At 39.5% G+C, this 17,348-nt stretch overlaps 1 protein-coding gene across 1 annotated transcript; it reads left to right on the forward strand.

Annotated features, from left to right (window-relative positions):
- The first annotated feature begins 586 nt into the window (after nt 1-586).
- LOC139446225 (C-type lectin lectoxin-Lio3-like) lies at nt 587-7,163 on the forward strand. Its single transcript, XM_071227563.1, has 3 exons — nt 587-884; nt 5,273-5,452; nt 6,867-7,163. Exons 1-3 carry the CDS (start codon nt 587-589, stop codon nt 7,091-7,093), a joined length of 705 nt encoding a protein of 234 aa, XP_071083664.1. The 3' UTR covers nt 7,094-7,163.
- The last annotated feature ends 10,185 nt before the right edge of the window (nt 7,164-17,348 follow it).

The following is a 17,348-nucleotide window of genomic DNA, read 5'->3' on the forward strand; positions in this document are numbered from 1 at the left end:
AACCAATAATTCGTCAATCCTTAGTCCTGTTAATCCAAGCCCCTAACGTGCATTTATTTCATATGATTGTGTTTTGGGGAGGCCATTTTGCTGAAGGTAGTCATTAAATGCTAAGTAAATTATCTTAATCTCTTAAGATTCTAACCTTGTGCCGTGTACATGCATTCCGCTAGCAGATACATACATCATGATCAATCTACTCAAATGCTGCGATTATAGTGTCTGTGTGACCTACTAGGGCATGTCAGAAGCATTATGGCAGTCACTTAAGGACAAACAGGACAGGGTTGCTATTCCTGCAACAACATGTATCGCAGCCGTGATTCAGTTTCAGTATATTGCTTTACACGATACCTGCATTCGTTTATTTGCACATACAGGGAAAACAAGCAAACTGCGACCGAATCCGATCATTTATAATCATGATTGTCATGTGACTTCACTGAAGACGGACCCATGGCAACAGATCAACAATTGATGCGGTCACATGTTGACATTTCGTCATTACCAGAACAGTCACTCAATATAATTCAGCACCTCTATTCAAACACCACACCTTGTCGAGCGACCATCTAAGACGGACGCAATGTTTCGGAAACTAATTTTCATTTTTATAGTGAGCTATGCCACTGCGTTGTTAAAGATGGGACTTGGATATAAATGGAACGATTTTGATAACGTGCTCATGTCAACAAGCGTCATATTTGAAGTTTCAAATATTCACACTGGTAACTGGTGTGTACTTCTGTGTCTCCAGAACGAGGCTTGTGTGTCCGTATTTCATAGACGGCAACACCGACGGTGTCAGTTCCATGACGTGCTGTTCATGTCGCCTGAGGATGGAGAAGAAGAGACAGGCACAGAGTACTACAGCTTAACAACAGGTGAGGTTTGGCATCATTATTAATGCTAAGAAAGTATGTCGATTATTGCGTAAAGATTCTTTTGTTACCAATCCTCCATGTCTATTCGAATGATTATTATCTTTTGCTTGTTTGTTGTTTAACGTCGCACTCAGCAATATTCCAGCTATATGACGGCGGTCTGTAAATAATCGAGTCTGGACCAGACAATCTAGTGATTGACATCATGAGCATCAATCCACGCAATTGGGAGACGATGACATGCATCAACCAAATCAGCGAGCCTGACCACCCGATCCCGTTAGGCGCCTCTTACGACAAGCATGGGTTGCTGAAGACCCATTCTACCCCGGATCTTCACGGGTCGAAAAGCTGATGTAATCATCTCTGAGCACTTGATATCATAACTATCATCATATTAAACGCCTTGTGTTATGTCTGCCATCGTGGTATGACCACACTACGCTCGAGTTTTTTTACATCCACCTGACATATCAGGTACCCATTCCCTGTTGGTTGAACAGAGGCACATTTGAACTAAATTACTCATGAGACATCATGACATCATGAGCATCGATCCACGCAATTGGGATACGATGACATGCATCAACCAAGTCAGCGAACCTGACCACCCGATCCCCTTAGTCGCCTCATTACAATAAGACCTATTCTACCTCGTTGGTTGGTTGGTTGTTTAACGCCGAACTGCAATATTCCAGCTATATGACGGCGGTCTGTAAATAAAAGAGTCTGGACCAGACAATCCAGTGATTAATATCATGAGCATCGATCCACGCAATTGGGATCGATGACATGCATCAACCACGTCAGCGAGCCTGACCACCCGATCCCGTTAGTCGCCTTTTACGGCAAGCATGGGTAGACCTATATTCTACCTCGGATCTTCATGGGTCCATCGGACGAGTGGGTTCTTATGAGTGCACAGGGTGAATGGACTGAACACTAGGGGGAGTGCCAACACTGTAAAGACCTGTAAACCTGTTGGTCCCACTGATGATTAACAACCCGGTCACTAGCGGGATACGATCTCAGCACCTGGTACTCTGGTATCATCATGAATAAACTGGGACAAGAATTATTGACCTTTTCACAATTTTGATGTGTTACTTACATTTTGGGGGTATTGGTCAAATTGCTTACCTAACTGAACATGTTGACTTTAGAAATTTCTCAAATGTTCACAATCTTCCCAAAGCAATAAAAGGATATTAACATCGGAGAGGAAGCATTTTTTCCGAATTATTTCCGCTGTTACACATGCCACAGTTTTTTGGACATGGCTATCAATCATGTACACAGACAAAAACACGTTATCGTTGTGGTGAAAAAACTCATGACAGCTATGACTGCACTCGCAAACCAAAGTGTGTAAATTGTCCTCCTCAGAAGTGTCCTGATTTTCAAACAGAACACAAATTCATTAAAAACAAGCATGAAATACTCCTATCCCCCGCCAAAATGACATCGTCGTAAAATGACCACTTCAACTCTGGACTGATAACCCAAGTAGGTGTAACCGATAGTTGGCTGAATTTCATGTAATTTATTTATACCTACTTGGGTGTCCCATTCATGCATCAGACCTCGGATGTAACATCTAATAACAGGCCTATAATCACTGTATGGGATGAGAAGTCGTGTCACAGATTTGTTGAATGCTGCTTTTGCAGCAGCATCGGCCATTGTGTTAACAATGATACCAACATGGCTGGGTAACCAACAAAAGACGATGTCATGTAGGCCAGTAGCAAGATCATGAAATAATTCAAGAATTTGGATTACAAGTGGATTTTTAAATGACATATTTTTAATTGCCTGAAGGCATGAACGAGAATTTGACAAAATAATGAATTATTTATGTTTAGATTGGTTTTTGATATATTTTAGTGCGGTAAAAATAGCGTTTGCTTCTGCTGTAAAGATGGAACTGTTATCTGGTAATTGCAAAGATATTGTTCTGGATCCAATGACAGTGGCACTAGCAACAGCACCACCGCCCTCGAATCCATCAGTAAATATAGGTGTATATGTGTCATAAGTGTTTCTTAATTGATTGTATTCTTGTTGGTAAATTAGTTGATTAGTATCTGATTTCCTTAATTTGGTCAATGTAAGGCCTACCTCTGGCCTTACCATTACATACAGACTGTGAATTGGACCTGAAATTGTCTGCCAGTTAAAAACGTGGATATAAATTGAAGGAAACGGCCTCTCAATCCCAAATCATGCAAATCCTTTAAAATCCCGTGTTTCCACGTTGTGTCATACGCTTTTTCTAAATCGAAAAAGATAGACACTGTATGCTGGTTATGAATTATTGCATTATTGCAAATGATTCTAACCGAACTAAATGGTACCATTCAGTACTTCGATTCTTTTGAAAGCCACACTGAATATTTGGAATTAAATTATTTGATTCCAAGTACCATGTAAATCTATTGTTGACCATGCGTTCCATGGTTATGTAAATGCAACTGGTCAATGAAATGGGTCTATAATTTGAGGGATCACTATGATCCCAACGTTATGGCATTACGCCAAGAAGAAGGAAACTTACCTGATGTCCATATGTCATGAAAAATTAACAAAAGGGTTTCTTTCTTCTGGTAACTGCTTCAGGAGTTGATAGTGTATATAATCAGTTCCTGTAGCAGTATCACGTGCTTGTCCAAGAGCAGTATGAAGCTCATGGATCGAAAATATTTCACTTTAATCTTCCCAATTATCTGATTTAAAATCAATAGTTTTCTTTTCTTGCTTTTTTTGGAATTGAGGGACATAATTAGAAAAAGAAGAATGTATAGCTAACGTTTCACCAAGTTTATTTGCAATATCTGATTTATTAGTTAACAGTTCATCCTCATTCTTAAGATGGTGAATGCTAGATTTAGAACCCTCACCTTTAATTGTATGTATCATGTTCCATACCTTGTACATAGGCGTTCGTAAATTTAGTTTGGAAACGTAATGTTGCCAAGATTTTGTTTAAACGTACGCCTGGCTTTAGCATTTAAGATTTTATATTTATTCAAATTATAGACCATGGGATGGCTACAGAGATAGTGCTCAGCCTTTTCCCGTGCCTTCCTAGGTTGTTTGCAGTCATTGTTAAACAATGGTTTACGGATGTATGGATTTGTAGAGGACTAAGGAATACAGTCATCAGCGATGTTGTTCAATTCATTAGAAACTAATTGTACAGGGTCAGAAAGGTCAAGAAACAGGTCCATCCATTCGGTGGGGAGGTGTCATGGTGTGGGGCGGTATTTGTGGAGATGAGAAGACTGATTTGGTGATTATACAGGGAAACCTGAACGTTGTGCAGTACAGAGACCAAGTGTTGCAGCCAGTTGTGCTTCCGTTCTTACAAAACCAACAGCAGGAGTGATTGTTTCAACACACCAATGCCAGGCCTCATACTGCAAGACTGACTCGGAACTTTCTAAACCAGCACAACGTTCACGTTTTGCCCTGGCCTGCCCACTCACCCGATATGAATCACATTGAACATCTGTGGGACCATCTTGACAGACAGATTAGAGCACGCCATCAGCCTCCCGTCAACAGATAAGAATTGCAGCAGGTCCTGAGAGACGAGTGGCAACGGATTCCAGTCCACGTCATCAGAAGACTGACGTCATCGATGAGGCGGCGTATCACAACATGCATATAGGCAGCTGGAGGTCATACAAGCTATTGAAGGCAACTGTGTCGACAATGAACTTGTAGTGTGTCTGACAATGTTTTTCAGACAACTTTTGAAATGAAATGTCTTACCCAACCATTGTATACCTTGAGCTTACATTACCTGTGATTGCACAATTTCATTCAAACTGTGGTTGATCAATCATTTGTTACCCCTCCCTCGATTATATTATAATTCACAACAAAACCTCTTCTTGTTATTTTTTTATCGATCATGGAACTCGACTTATACTTTCTTTTTGCCACCCAGTTTACTTGTAAGGCTTAACTGATAAAATATCGCCAGTGACTGAAGGGATGATATAAATCCTGCCAGGGTCCATGCATGACTTAAAGGCACTGTACGCCCCCATGGTCCAAAGTGTGATGATCTCCCTTTAGTTACTGACGATATCTTGCCGATTTTTATATTGTGTTGTTCACTAATACTTATGACTTTTATATATTCTCAACTAGTTTTAAATCGAATATGTGATATTCTAGTTATTGTACTGTCCATCGTTGACATTTAGTCTTAATATGTGTATCATTAATGTACTTCTCGACACGATATGGCTGAAATACTGCCGATGTGACGTTAAATCTTAACTCACTCACTCACAAAAAGTGTGCATGGTTGTATGTATCTGTCCTCTCGTTCATTTTCTATACATATACATGACAAGTATTCTTGTCTGTCTCAGGCGCTTGTCCATCTGGCTACGTCCACAACCGAATCCTCAACTTCTGCTACAAGCTTCATCCCGACAATCTCCCGTACGACGTTGGTCTTGCTGACTGTATGTCAAGAGGAGAACACTTTGTTGCTATTGACAGTGCGGACAAGCAGAACCGCGTGGTGAAACAGATCACCTCGTCATCAGGTTCGAATAGATGCTTTCATATCTATTAACCACTGTAAAAATCATATTCATACTGCCAAAGTGACTGAATTAATTCAAGAACACCGTGCTAGACCTGACGGGGATAGTAAAAGTACGCTTTCGATGTCCCAGAATAATTTCCCTTGGTTGTTTGTTTGTTTGCTTGCTGTTTAAATGACGGCGGTCTGTAAATAATTGAGTCTGGACCAGACAATCTAGTGATTGACATCATGAACATCGATCCACGCAATTGTTTTTTGGTTTATTTAACGCCGCACTCAACAATATTCCAGCTATATGACGGCGGTCTGTAACGGGATCGGGTGGTCAGGATCGCTGACTTGGTTGATGCATGTCATCCATCCCAATTGCGAGGATCGATGCTTATGATATCAATCACTGGATTGTCTGGTCCAGACTCGATTATTTACAGACCGCCGTCATATAGCTGGAATTTTGCTGAGTGCGGCGTTAAAAACAAACAAAACATTCATAACTAATAGTGATATGGACGGCGATATCCTTTCCTGTAAACGCCCGCCTCCGTGGTCTAGTGGTAGAGCGTCCGCCCGGAGAGCGGAAGGTCCGGGGTTCGATCTCCGACCGCGTCATACCAAGAGACGTTAAAAGATGGTACTTGTTGTTACCCTGTCTGACGCTCGGCATTAAGGGGCTAAATCAAGGACTGGTCGGCTTGAAGTCAGTATACTGTGTCTGAGTGGGGTATTCACGTTAAACTGCGGCAACCAACCAACCAACTCTAATGATGGGAAATGTATTTAATATTGAGTGTGACGTGACCTCCACGATACACAAACTTTATGAAGTTTGAACAGAATGTCATCTGTTGATCACCCTCATTCGATAGATGGGGTTTGAAAAAATAGTTATACAAATTATATTTCGAGAGGCAACAACTCAGCCTTCTCCTTATAATACAAACCAGTCTTGTCATAAACGTCATGGGCCATATGAACAAGACAATTTTAACAAGACTTGAATGGGACAACGTTTCCAGAAGCTTGTTCCATAAAACAAACAACTGATGAGTCCGTGACCTTGTTTTGCAATGTTGTTAGAAGTGAGTTCTCTTGTGCTTTCTGCACAATTATATATTCCAATTAAAAGAAAAGTCAGGACATTTATATTGACAACAAAACAAAAACAAGTGCGTATGTGGACCTAATTATATAAGGAATGTATTATTTTGCACATCATTTAGTTTAACATATAATGTTCAAAAGTCGCAAAACGTCCAACGATATTTTGATCATTAGTTTCATAATGTTGGTTATCAAGAGGAGTCGCGCTATTGTTCTATCATCGATGTTTTTGCCAATTTCACTCAAATTCATATATTGTAATTATTGCTTCACACTTTTCAATACTCAAAGTGCCTGTTTGAAACTTTCAGCAACTGTGGCCAGTAGCTACTATTTCGATGGTTCAGATGCGGCAAATGAGGGACATTGGGTATTCCATGATGGCCGACCTATGACCTACTTTGCCTGGGCTCCAGGAGCGCCGCATAATGGCTCGGACAGACATTACATTTTCGCCAAGCGGGATAACAAAGAGTTCCTGTGGAATGACAGGCCGCGGACATTAAAAAAATACTTCATCTGTCAAAAAGACATTTGAAATCACTCAAATGTGAGAATACTGGCATTCACTCAGAATCTCCAAGTTCAAAAGATATTTAGAACGGAGAACACAAGACGAGTACTCAGCGCCACCACCATACGATATCAACTATTGGCTTGCGTGTTTCTATCGTATGAGAAAGCATCACCTCGCTGTATAATTGTTGAATATACATATTTTTCCTTGCTTTCTGACAAAAGCGTTTACATAATTTCTGTTCATGATTCATATGTTTGTCCCTAAGACGACCAACAGTTACTTGTATTAGAATTCCATACGGCGTTACCTGGTTGTACATGTATAACAATGAAATCATGTTGCCTACCGTGCTGCCCGAGGTATAGTGTTTTAGAAACGGACTACACAATACTGAATACACCAACAAGCAACCTTGAGTTTAATAATCACGCTTCATGAACATTGCAAAATGAAATTTGCCATGCGTCCCTCATCGGTTATTCTCCCTCCCTGTAGTGTTTGACTGTACGATAAAGAACGACCACAAGTCGTATATTTCTTGAACAAATATGGGAAGAGAATTAACACTATCTTTTTATCTCGTAAAGGCTCGCTAAATGCAATATTTATTCATAATACATGATATTAACCATTCCCAAACAGACTCGAATGATAACCTGTGTATCATATACATACATTCTTCAATTCTTTGCTCGAAAAATCTCTTCCCAACTCTCACAAACATTCTACATTCAAACCTGACAATTGGACCAATTGGGATCGATGACATGCATCAACCAAGTCGGCGAGCCTGATCATGACCACTCGATCCCGTTAGTCGCCTTTAACGACAAGCATAGTCGTCTTTTTCGGCATTCATGGGTTGCTAAAGACCTATTCTAACCCGGATCTACAAGGAATCAGAACAGATAATGAACTGTTAAGAAGGCTGGTTTTCCAATGCTTTAAGAATAGAATTGACCTCAGCTGTGAAAATAGAACTATTACCTGGGATTCTCGAAGACACAGTGTTAGATCCAATGACAGTGGCACTTGATACTTTGCCACCATCCTTGGAACAACCGGTAAAAATAGTGCAAAGGGGATCATATTTTGACTTAATGGGGCATATTCATGTTGATAGACCAATTGGTTTGTGTCAGATTTGTATAGGGTAGTTAGTGTTAGGTCTACCTCCGGTTTGACTAGTTGCCAAGGAGCTGTAGACAGTTACCGATATGGCGAGATAGTATATTACGTCAGAAGGTAAGTGATGTGTCAGTAGGTCTGTGACAACAGTCACAATAGTTCCAACTGTTTCTTCGACAGTGGCGTAACTGAATATGGGCGAACCAACAATTGCCAAAACCAACTGTTTCCACTTGCCATCAGTCTGTCTGCTAGATTAACTGCCCTTTTATCAATGGGAAGCTACTCTAACACTTGTCTGTGAGCCATAGCCTACCTGTCCTGTCATAACGTTACGAAGTGCAAGCGGATGTACAGTCATTGCGTGGAGTTCACATTACAAAAACACATGTGTTAGTATTATGCTCCAAAGAAACACAAGTTTAAAAATATTTTAAAAATATATGCATTTTTATTGAACTTTACATGAAGCACGTGTATATTTGTCCTATAGTATATATCAACAGCCACACCCACACCTCTACGGTATATAACATACAGTAGTTGATGGCGATTTTACCAACAGTGATCAACAAGGACACTGCACGCAAAAACATGATCGGATTTCAAAAGTCAATCTCCTGTCTCCAGAGCCATTCTCCTCCTGTTACTCATTTTAGATACTCAGTTTCTTCAAATATGAAATGTCAATGCAATCAGTAAAGAAATGCGTTTGAGAAATATATTCGTTTTGCCACACAGTAGGAGGCTAACTAAATGTCTTGTCCCTAACATGTATTTTCTTGTTAACTCAGATAATGGTTACTGAGCTTATGATGAAATCCGGGGACTTCAGTCCACCAGTAGAAACACCTAGTTCAAGCAAATATAAAATGACAATGCAAGAGGTTAACCAATCTTGATTATCTGCCGAAACAGATTCAATTTGGCGCAAAGGCCGAAATAGCATTCAAAATTATGTGACTGGCCAGTGAAAATCAGTGATAACACCAAGCGCTCGCGGAAAGGGGATGCATGTCCTGCCTTATCGGTAGTGTCGTAACTGCTTTCGGGCGTCAAGTGCGACCCTACTACAGTTACTGAAGGTATTGCCGTTCCTGGTGATCATGGTCAATTACGCCATGACTTTGCAACTCGCCTTGTCCGCAGCGGCTCGGCTCCGTCAAGGAGTGATTGGTCTAACGACGTTTACTCCATGTATTCTCTATCAGCATTCATACCCGCATAATAAAGAAACGCAACACCAGCTTTATACTAACATAGTTTTACTTACTCTCAGCCAATCTATCAATACAGAACAGGATCAGACAGGCCAGACTCGTCACTAACTGGGGAAAACTATTGGGATTCGACTCGATCGATTGCAAACCGCGCTCTCCTCTGCTAATGTTGACAGTATCATTTTATAGTGTTCGGACCTGGCCTGTCTTTGTCACATGTCCCAATACCTCATTTTCATTCGTTGAAAGTTAGATCTGACCATGAACTCATGTGTGTCGTAATCGGAAAAATACAGAAGCCTACGTGCCAGATTGCTCATCTCTCTATTGATTTTGTGACTCGCCCCGGATGCTCCGAATGAAATATATCTTGAATCTCTCTGCTTGTTTCATTATATTAACTAATGGACGATAACCTGGAACCAATCCAATGATAAATATGAAATGTCAAGAATACACTTGTGATAAATGTGAATTGTCTTTTATCTATTGATACCTTTTGAACTAAAAGCTCTCTGTCACAATGTTTAATGTCTAATGTTTTTTAGATGCACTTTAACCTTATAACAGTAGTACCCGCCATTTACACAAAATGCATAAAAGGTAAGTATGTATTGCCTGGCGACGCAGAGCAATGCTCATGCGACGGTGGCCTGTAAATAAAACATACTAAAAAAGGAACGCAAACGTATAAAAATGCTGCCGACATCCATACAAAATTAATTCCAAAAATGAATTGGCCATTTCTGCATAAATTGATTGATTATGTTTTGGATAAAATGAGAGGCACTGCAGAAATATGGTGAAAAGATGGACAATCACAAAAAACACAACCACGTGAGACCCTGGCGCCGAAACACACCAACATGACATGCACGTGCAACATCACTTGTGCTATGAAATTGTTGGGTTTTCATTTGTATGCCATCACAATCCTTCCCCCAGTGAACAGCGAAAACAGGCCACGACTGATGGAAGACAAACGTAACAACGCCATTGGCCGACTGCGAACAGGAGAATCATCTTCAGCCCAACTCTCTACAACTATGGCAATACCAGGATTGCGTAGGGTATCAGCCCAAACAGTGAGCAAGCGTTTACGCTCTGAAGGTATTCGCGCTAGACAACCAGTTTGAGGTCTCATTTTGACGGACCTGCATCATCGGCAGCGACGTCAATGGTGTCAATGTCACAGAGAATGGCCACAACTGCGATGGAGACAGGTTTGGTTTAGTAACGAGTTACGTTTTATGCGTCGCCGTCGAGTGTACAGGCGTCACAGGGAACGTTATGCAAATAACTGCATACAGGAAGAGGACAGATTTGGTGGTGGTAGTGCGACGATGTGTGCAGCCATCTCCGACACTGGACACTCCGTCGCTTTGGAGAAGTCTCGAGTCATTAACAGAACCGGGCATATAATTTATCTTTTACCCCACTTCGAGAACGACGACATAAACTTTTCTGAAACGGCCAACATGTGACAACTGGGTGTTGAGTTGAGGTCATAGCTCTCGAACATATAAGATCAAGCATTTCACAGTAACAAAGTGAGTTGGACTTAAACTCATCCTCTGAGGATAACCTATATGTTTATCGGCCCTTAGGGCAGACACGTTGCACACGTGCTTGCAGAATTTTAAAGCTGGTAATAGCTCTAAATTTTAGCAACTTGAATATACTTTTATGGACGCTTTAAGCAATTTGTGATTTTCATAACGATGTATTTGTGCAAGAAACATACATTGTACATTGTATTCACTCGCATGAAGTGGGGTATAAGACATTTAAACACACACTTCCTCAGAGGTGCCACCACCAAAACTGTAGGGATATTGACCGACACACATCGGAAAGTGTGGGTATAACTAATACTTGCACAATCCATCTGGGAAATTGCCACTGGTTACAATATTATGAAAGAGATGGAAAAGACAGGTATCATTTTATCGCAATAGTATTGTAAAAGTTCAATGACATAGAGATTACTACACGCGTGTCTGTCAGATACCATTGATCTTACAACGAGTTGTTTCAAAACGTATCTAACGAGCGAAAGCGAGCTAGATACGCTTTGTAACAACGAGTTGTAAGATCAATGGTATCTGACAGGCACGAGTGCAGTAACCTGTGTCTTACACACCCTAAAATCGCACCTTTTTAGCATCGAACCGACGAATTTTGTCTATTCTCATGATTGCAGAAGCGCATTAATACATAACACCACTGTCATAAGTGACGTCATCCTATGTGCTGCTTACTTCTCATAAATAATGTGACCCTACACAAAAAGGTTTCCGTCATATCTGTGGATTATCAAGGCGATGATGAAAATGCAAACCAGACAAAAACAAAGAACACGCTGGGTGCTAAGTTGAAAGTTTACACCCCAAAGAAATTACCAAATATGTACAACAATATTTTCTTCCGTATGACATCACTACCGGTGACCGACTTATACAAAATGGCGTGTTCATTTACAACAGTACGCGGGATTTCCAGAGGAGGATTTTCGTTGATTGAGGGATCGTATACATATAAATGTTTCACGTAAGTAATCAGAAACATTCTGACAATCTGCGTACTGTTATTTGTTTACCATGTTTTCCAATGTAACAAAGAGAATTAGTCAGAAATGCAGATAACTACCGTCATCGTTCTGCGTGATTTAGCGTCAGTCATGGCGTCACACAGGACGGAACACATTTGATGATACACATGTGAGGTTTAAATTGATTTTGACTGCCCGGACCAAGACGGACCGAATACTTGTGAGACTGAGGGTATGAGGAAATAAGATTCACTTTACGCAACGTGTCTGCTTTAAATACGACGAGCAGTGACATTTTAATGTGGTATTTACTTAGATATAGTACCATGCTATAGATGTAAGTGCTGAACAGATGGAAATTTGTATCACGATAGTTGGAAGTATTGGATACGTTTCAAATCCTATTTCGTTTAACGATTCCACTTTTACATGTAACCTAACTCAGCAGGCTCTCAAACAGCTTGACAAATACTCGAAAACACACTATCGATGTACGTTGAAAAGAATATATATTGTAAATGCCACAATGATGTATCAAGGCCCGAGTAGAAGACCTGTGAAACAGCATTACTATAGCCCTTTTAACCGACAAAGTCAAAGCTCAATTTTTACCTCTCCTGGCGGCCATTATTCAACGACCATCTTATACACAACCCCCCGTTAACAGGTCTCTTCCTGCGGTACGGTAATTAGTAGAACCCTCAGATGTATCCTCTATGATATAACATACTCTCATTAATTAAATGCTGCTCTTTCTCAGCGTCACGGCTACCGAGCTGAGACAAAGAGACCCAACCATCATAAAGTAAATAGGGTCCAATAAAAACAATGCTCCACCAAACCTCACTGGCCGTACTGTAGACGTTGAATGTCAAAATCACATCTGAAAATGAGACATCAGCAATTACATATCATAAAGCGTCAGGATATTAACAAATACTCTCCAATGAGTGTGTCACGCGTTGCGCACGAGTGGCGAACGGGGTTACACCCGTGTTGAACACGTGACGGACGGGGTGCACACGGGTTGCGTCACGCGTTGTCCATGCGTGTAAGGGGAATGAACTTCTAAGCAGTAGTGTACATGAACATGTTTTTTAAGTGCCGGTAAAACAAGAGAATACGTTAATGTGTGTGAATATTAAACCTCACTCTTGTCAGCAAGTACACTTAAACCAAACATTCCCATGTGAATTAATCTACCCCCGACTTTCAACTTGATAGATCGACATTAACTTTGAGTTATTCCGTTACTTGATAGTGATTCATAAACACATGCTCAGGATATAGTCGAAATCGTACAATCGACTTTGCTTTTGGCAGAGATTTCTTATGGTATAGATTATGTCACTTTTATTTCTAATGTACTTCAAAAAGGAAACGCTGAATGTGCCCAAGGTTTCCAAATGTTGAGTTCAGTTGAACGCCCAATTAAACATACTGTGCAATCTGAAAACATTATTAGATGTTAAGATCAAGGTTAAAAATATGGATTGACAACATGAAAATAGGATGAGAGAATATTTGTTTAATCAAAATATTATGTCTATATTGTTGGTGCAATATTGTGTTATGTTCGTGTTAACAATTAAGAAATATCTTAGTTAGTTACAGTGACAGCGCGCTGTGCTACGTGGACACCAGGTCAAATTGGCCGACACAAACAACGCGATAAGTCTTGTCCTTGAACGTGCGACATTGGCATGTTAGTCAACATTGGTACACAAGTGAGCACATTGTCAATGACTTTTTCTTTTTCTCAGTACAAACTGGAAGTCTGGACATGAAATTTAAGGATATCATTATACAAGAACTGATGTTTGTTCATTAAATACCATTAACATCCGAAAAGGACAAAATATGAAATTGAACAATTTTCTTCTCCAAAAATGTTTTAGGAGGATATTTACCATTAAAATAACACAGAATATTCCAACAGGTACCTGTAATGCACAGGCTAACATTATTTACCAGAAGCAAGTCATGAAGAAAATTTGCATCCGGATACCTTCCGGAAACCTTCCGGAAACCTTCCAGATGCCTTCAACAACCTTCAAATTGCTTGGTATTTTCAAGTTCATTTTTTATGTGTTTCACACTTAAGTGAACAAAATGCACCCCCCAAATTTTGACATTTTTTTTGGAAGGTTTCCGGAAGGTATCCGGGCCGGATCCAAAATGGGAAGGTATCCGGAAGGTTTCTGGAAGGTTTCCGGAAGACGGAAACCTACACTTTTTTTGCTGTGGGTGAATTAGCCCAAACCTTAAATCAAATTGAAGAATAGGTGCTGAAGTAATCTCATTGCTAACTTATGTATGCTATATATGTACTGTCAGTTTTTGCACTGAGTCGATACGTTTTTCGTTTTTCTCTGTTATGTCCTCCAGGTTAGGATAGAATTCATTTGGAATTCACTTGAAGTTTATCAATGTGTCACCTTGAGGTGTCTGAAAAGATTCAAAAACACAATATTAGAAACTGCCTTTTCTATAATAATCAAGTTAATCCAAATCATTTTGGTAATGTGCGGCTACGCTTGTTTTCATATGATATTATCTTTTGGTTTTCATTTGAAGTGTATCAACGTTTCCCAATCATAGACCTTGAGGTGTCTGAAAAGATTCCAAAACGCAATTTCAGAAATTGCTTTTTCTATAATAATCAAAATAACTCAAGTTGTTTTTGTTACTGTACTGCTACGCTTGTTTCAAATGATAAAATCCTTTGTTTTGTTTAAGTGTATCGGCGTGTCACAATCCTAGACCATGAGGTGTCTGAAAAGATTCCAAAACGCAATTTCAGTAATGGCTTTTTCTAAAATAATCAAAATAACCCAAGTTGTTTTTGTTTCTGTGCTGCTACGCTTGTTTTCAAATGATATTATCTTTTGGTTTTCATTTGAAATGAATCAACGTTTCCCAATCATAGACCTTGAGGTGTCTGAAAAGATTCCAAAACGCAATTTCAGAAATTGCTTTTTCTATAATAATCAAAATAACTCAAGTTGTTTTTTGTTACAGTACTGCTACGCTTGTTTCAAATGATATTATCCTTTGTTTTGTTTAAGTGTATCAGCGTGTCACAATCATAGACCTTGAGGTGTCTGAAAAGATTCCAAAACGCAATTTCAGAAATTGTCTTTTCTATAATAATCAAAATAACCCAAGATGTTTTTGTTTCTGTGCTGCTACGCTTGTTTTCAAATGATATTATCTTTTGGTTTTCATTTGAAGTGTATCAACGTTTCCCAATCCAAGACCTTGAGGTGTCTGAAAAGATTCCAAAACGCAATTTTTAGAAATTGCTTTTTCTATAATAATCAACATAACCCAAATTTTTTTGGTACTGTGTTTCTACGCTTATTTGAAATGTGCTGGTACCTAAATAACGATATGTGGAAGATAATGATAACGGTCAGATAGAAGGAAAGCTCACTTGGACAGTCAGTCCTGGTGAGATAAAATCAACTAACAAGGGAATTACTGTGACCGGACTCAAACAATACAGTGATACTTACTGTGATAGTATGGATGTTCTCATGTTCACGTGGAAATATATAGCAAATATAGTCATACTGATGAAACAAACAAAAACACAAAATTGGAGTTCCTTCATGGCAGATTGGGGCTTGCAATGACAACAAACTGGTATTGTTGCAAGTCCGTTACTGCGTTTTATACAACATGTGTTTGGCTGGCGATCTATAAGTAGGGAGTAATAAATTGATTTTAGATGGTATATTAACGGATGTTACCGGTCTGACGTCATTTTCTTATATAACCTGTATACTGTCAACACCAAGAGCAGAAATTTAGATTACAACAACTCTGCTGTTATAAATATCATGTATTTGAATGGGAATACTGGCAACAAGCATAAAGACATTCAATTTCAATTATTACTTTTTCAATAAACACTTAAGCGCAATCATATGTAACATTCATCAGTTACTTCTTCATTTCAATAACCTTGATTTCACATATACACCCAGCAATACCCGGTAACCCTATCTGACTGGTCTGTCATACAGACCGTGAAAAACCAATATGCACGTCATAGCAACACAGCTTCTCCAAAGTTGGACTGTTACATACATTGTAAAATAGAATATGGTTTAGAGGATTATATTTTTTGCATTCACAATATTATTATCTTAAAGCATTAGCTAAATTAAGATGCTCTAGTCATAATTTAATGATAGAAATAGGTCGACAATACAATATTAACAGAAATCATGTCCATTTTGCATAGTCATAATAGTAGTATCAGAATACCATTTCTGCCTCCAATGTCCATTCTGTGTAGATTTAAGAGACAGCATTTTGCCAAAGTATTATCGTGTCCATCCAAATCAGCAAAAACTTATAATTATAATGCTATTCTAAAGCTCGAATCCGCCTTTACTTAACAGTCTAGGGAGTTTTTGTTCTTAGCACTTAAGAAACGCAACAGATATTTCAGAGATGTCATTAATTATCCTAAGTAGTAATACTGTACGCTATTGTATAAGGCAAACATTTTGGCGCTCTCAGTCAAATATATGTGTGTGAGCATATACTTGTATAATGGGCCGGGGGCCTCATTACGGAATATATATCAACAACTAATAATCATCATCACATATATTAGTTTCACCAATATGAGTACAAGAACTGTCAGCCATGTGTTTTTTCGCAAACTGGCTAAGTCGAGTAAACCTACGGACGGTTGCGAAAACGTAATAAAAAAATCCATAATTGTTGGAAAGGTTCGCTAGAACGGTAGCATGCACTGGCAACAATATCAAGCAATGACCCTCATGGTTCAGTAGAGGTTGGTACAACAATATTAAGCCATCAATCCTCGAGTATTAAGGATGCATTAAAACTGGAATCAGAAACTGCACCAGGGCTGGAAAATGGACGTGTAAAGGCTGCTAGAGTAAAAAAGGGGATGAGAGTGAAATGGGCGTGAATGCTTTATTTATGCTTTAGTCAGAGAGCTTTTCATCAGGCTACTGTCGTACGAGTCTCGGGTCAGTCAACTTGAAATCGCCTACATGCAGCTCATCCCTGAATAATTGAACATTTCCACACTCTTTAAAATCCTCCAGCAAAACCAAGTGCCTCAAACTATGAAAATCACCATTGACGTCCTTTGAAGTGAACCACCTACCAAACAGAGTTTCCGTCTCCTTTGCAAACTCAATAAAAGTAGAACCATCCCTTTTCTTAGCAGACCTGCATGAAAGCTTTAAGAACCAATTCACCAGTCTTCAAAACTTCAGCTTTTACAACCTGTTCATCAGAACGAGGCAAGGCGTTAACAAGTCCAGTTTCCACCCTCGCCGAACTAGGCTGGAATTTCCAGGCTTGATCGTAGCACCACCATTGG

Source organism: Haliotis cracherodii, unplaced genomic scaffold (genome assembly GCF_022045235.1).
Source record: "Haliotis cracherodii isolate W230 unplaced genomic scaffold, xgHalCrac1.p SCAF_6, whole genome shotgun sequence".
Classification (NCBI taxonomy): Eukaryota; Metazoa; Mollusca; class Gastropoda; order Lepetellida; family Haliotidae; genus Haliotis; species Haliotis cracherodii.

Coding starts and splice junctions, on each gene's coding strand:
- LOC139446225 (XM_071227563.1), top strand. CDS start 587: ATGTTTCGGAAACTAATTTTCATTTTTATAGTGAGCTATGCCACTGCG. Junction 885..5,272: donor GTACTACAGCTTAACAACAG/GTGAGGTTTGGC, acceptor TGTCTGTCTCAG/GCGCTTGTCCATCTGGCTAC. Junction 5,453..6,866: donor ACAGATCACCTCGTCATCAG/GTTCGAATAGAT, acceptor TGAAACTTTCAG/CAACTGTGGCCAGTAGCTAC.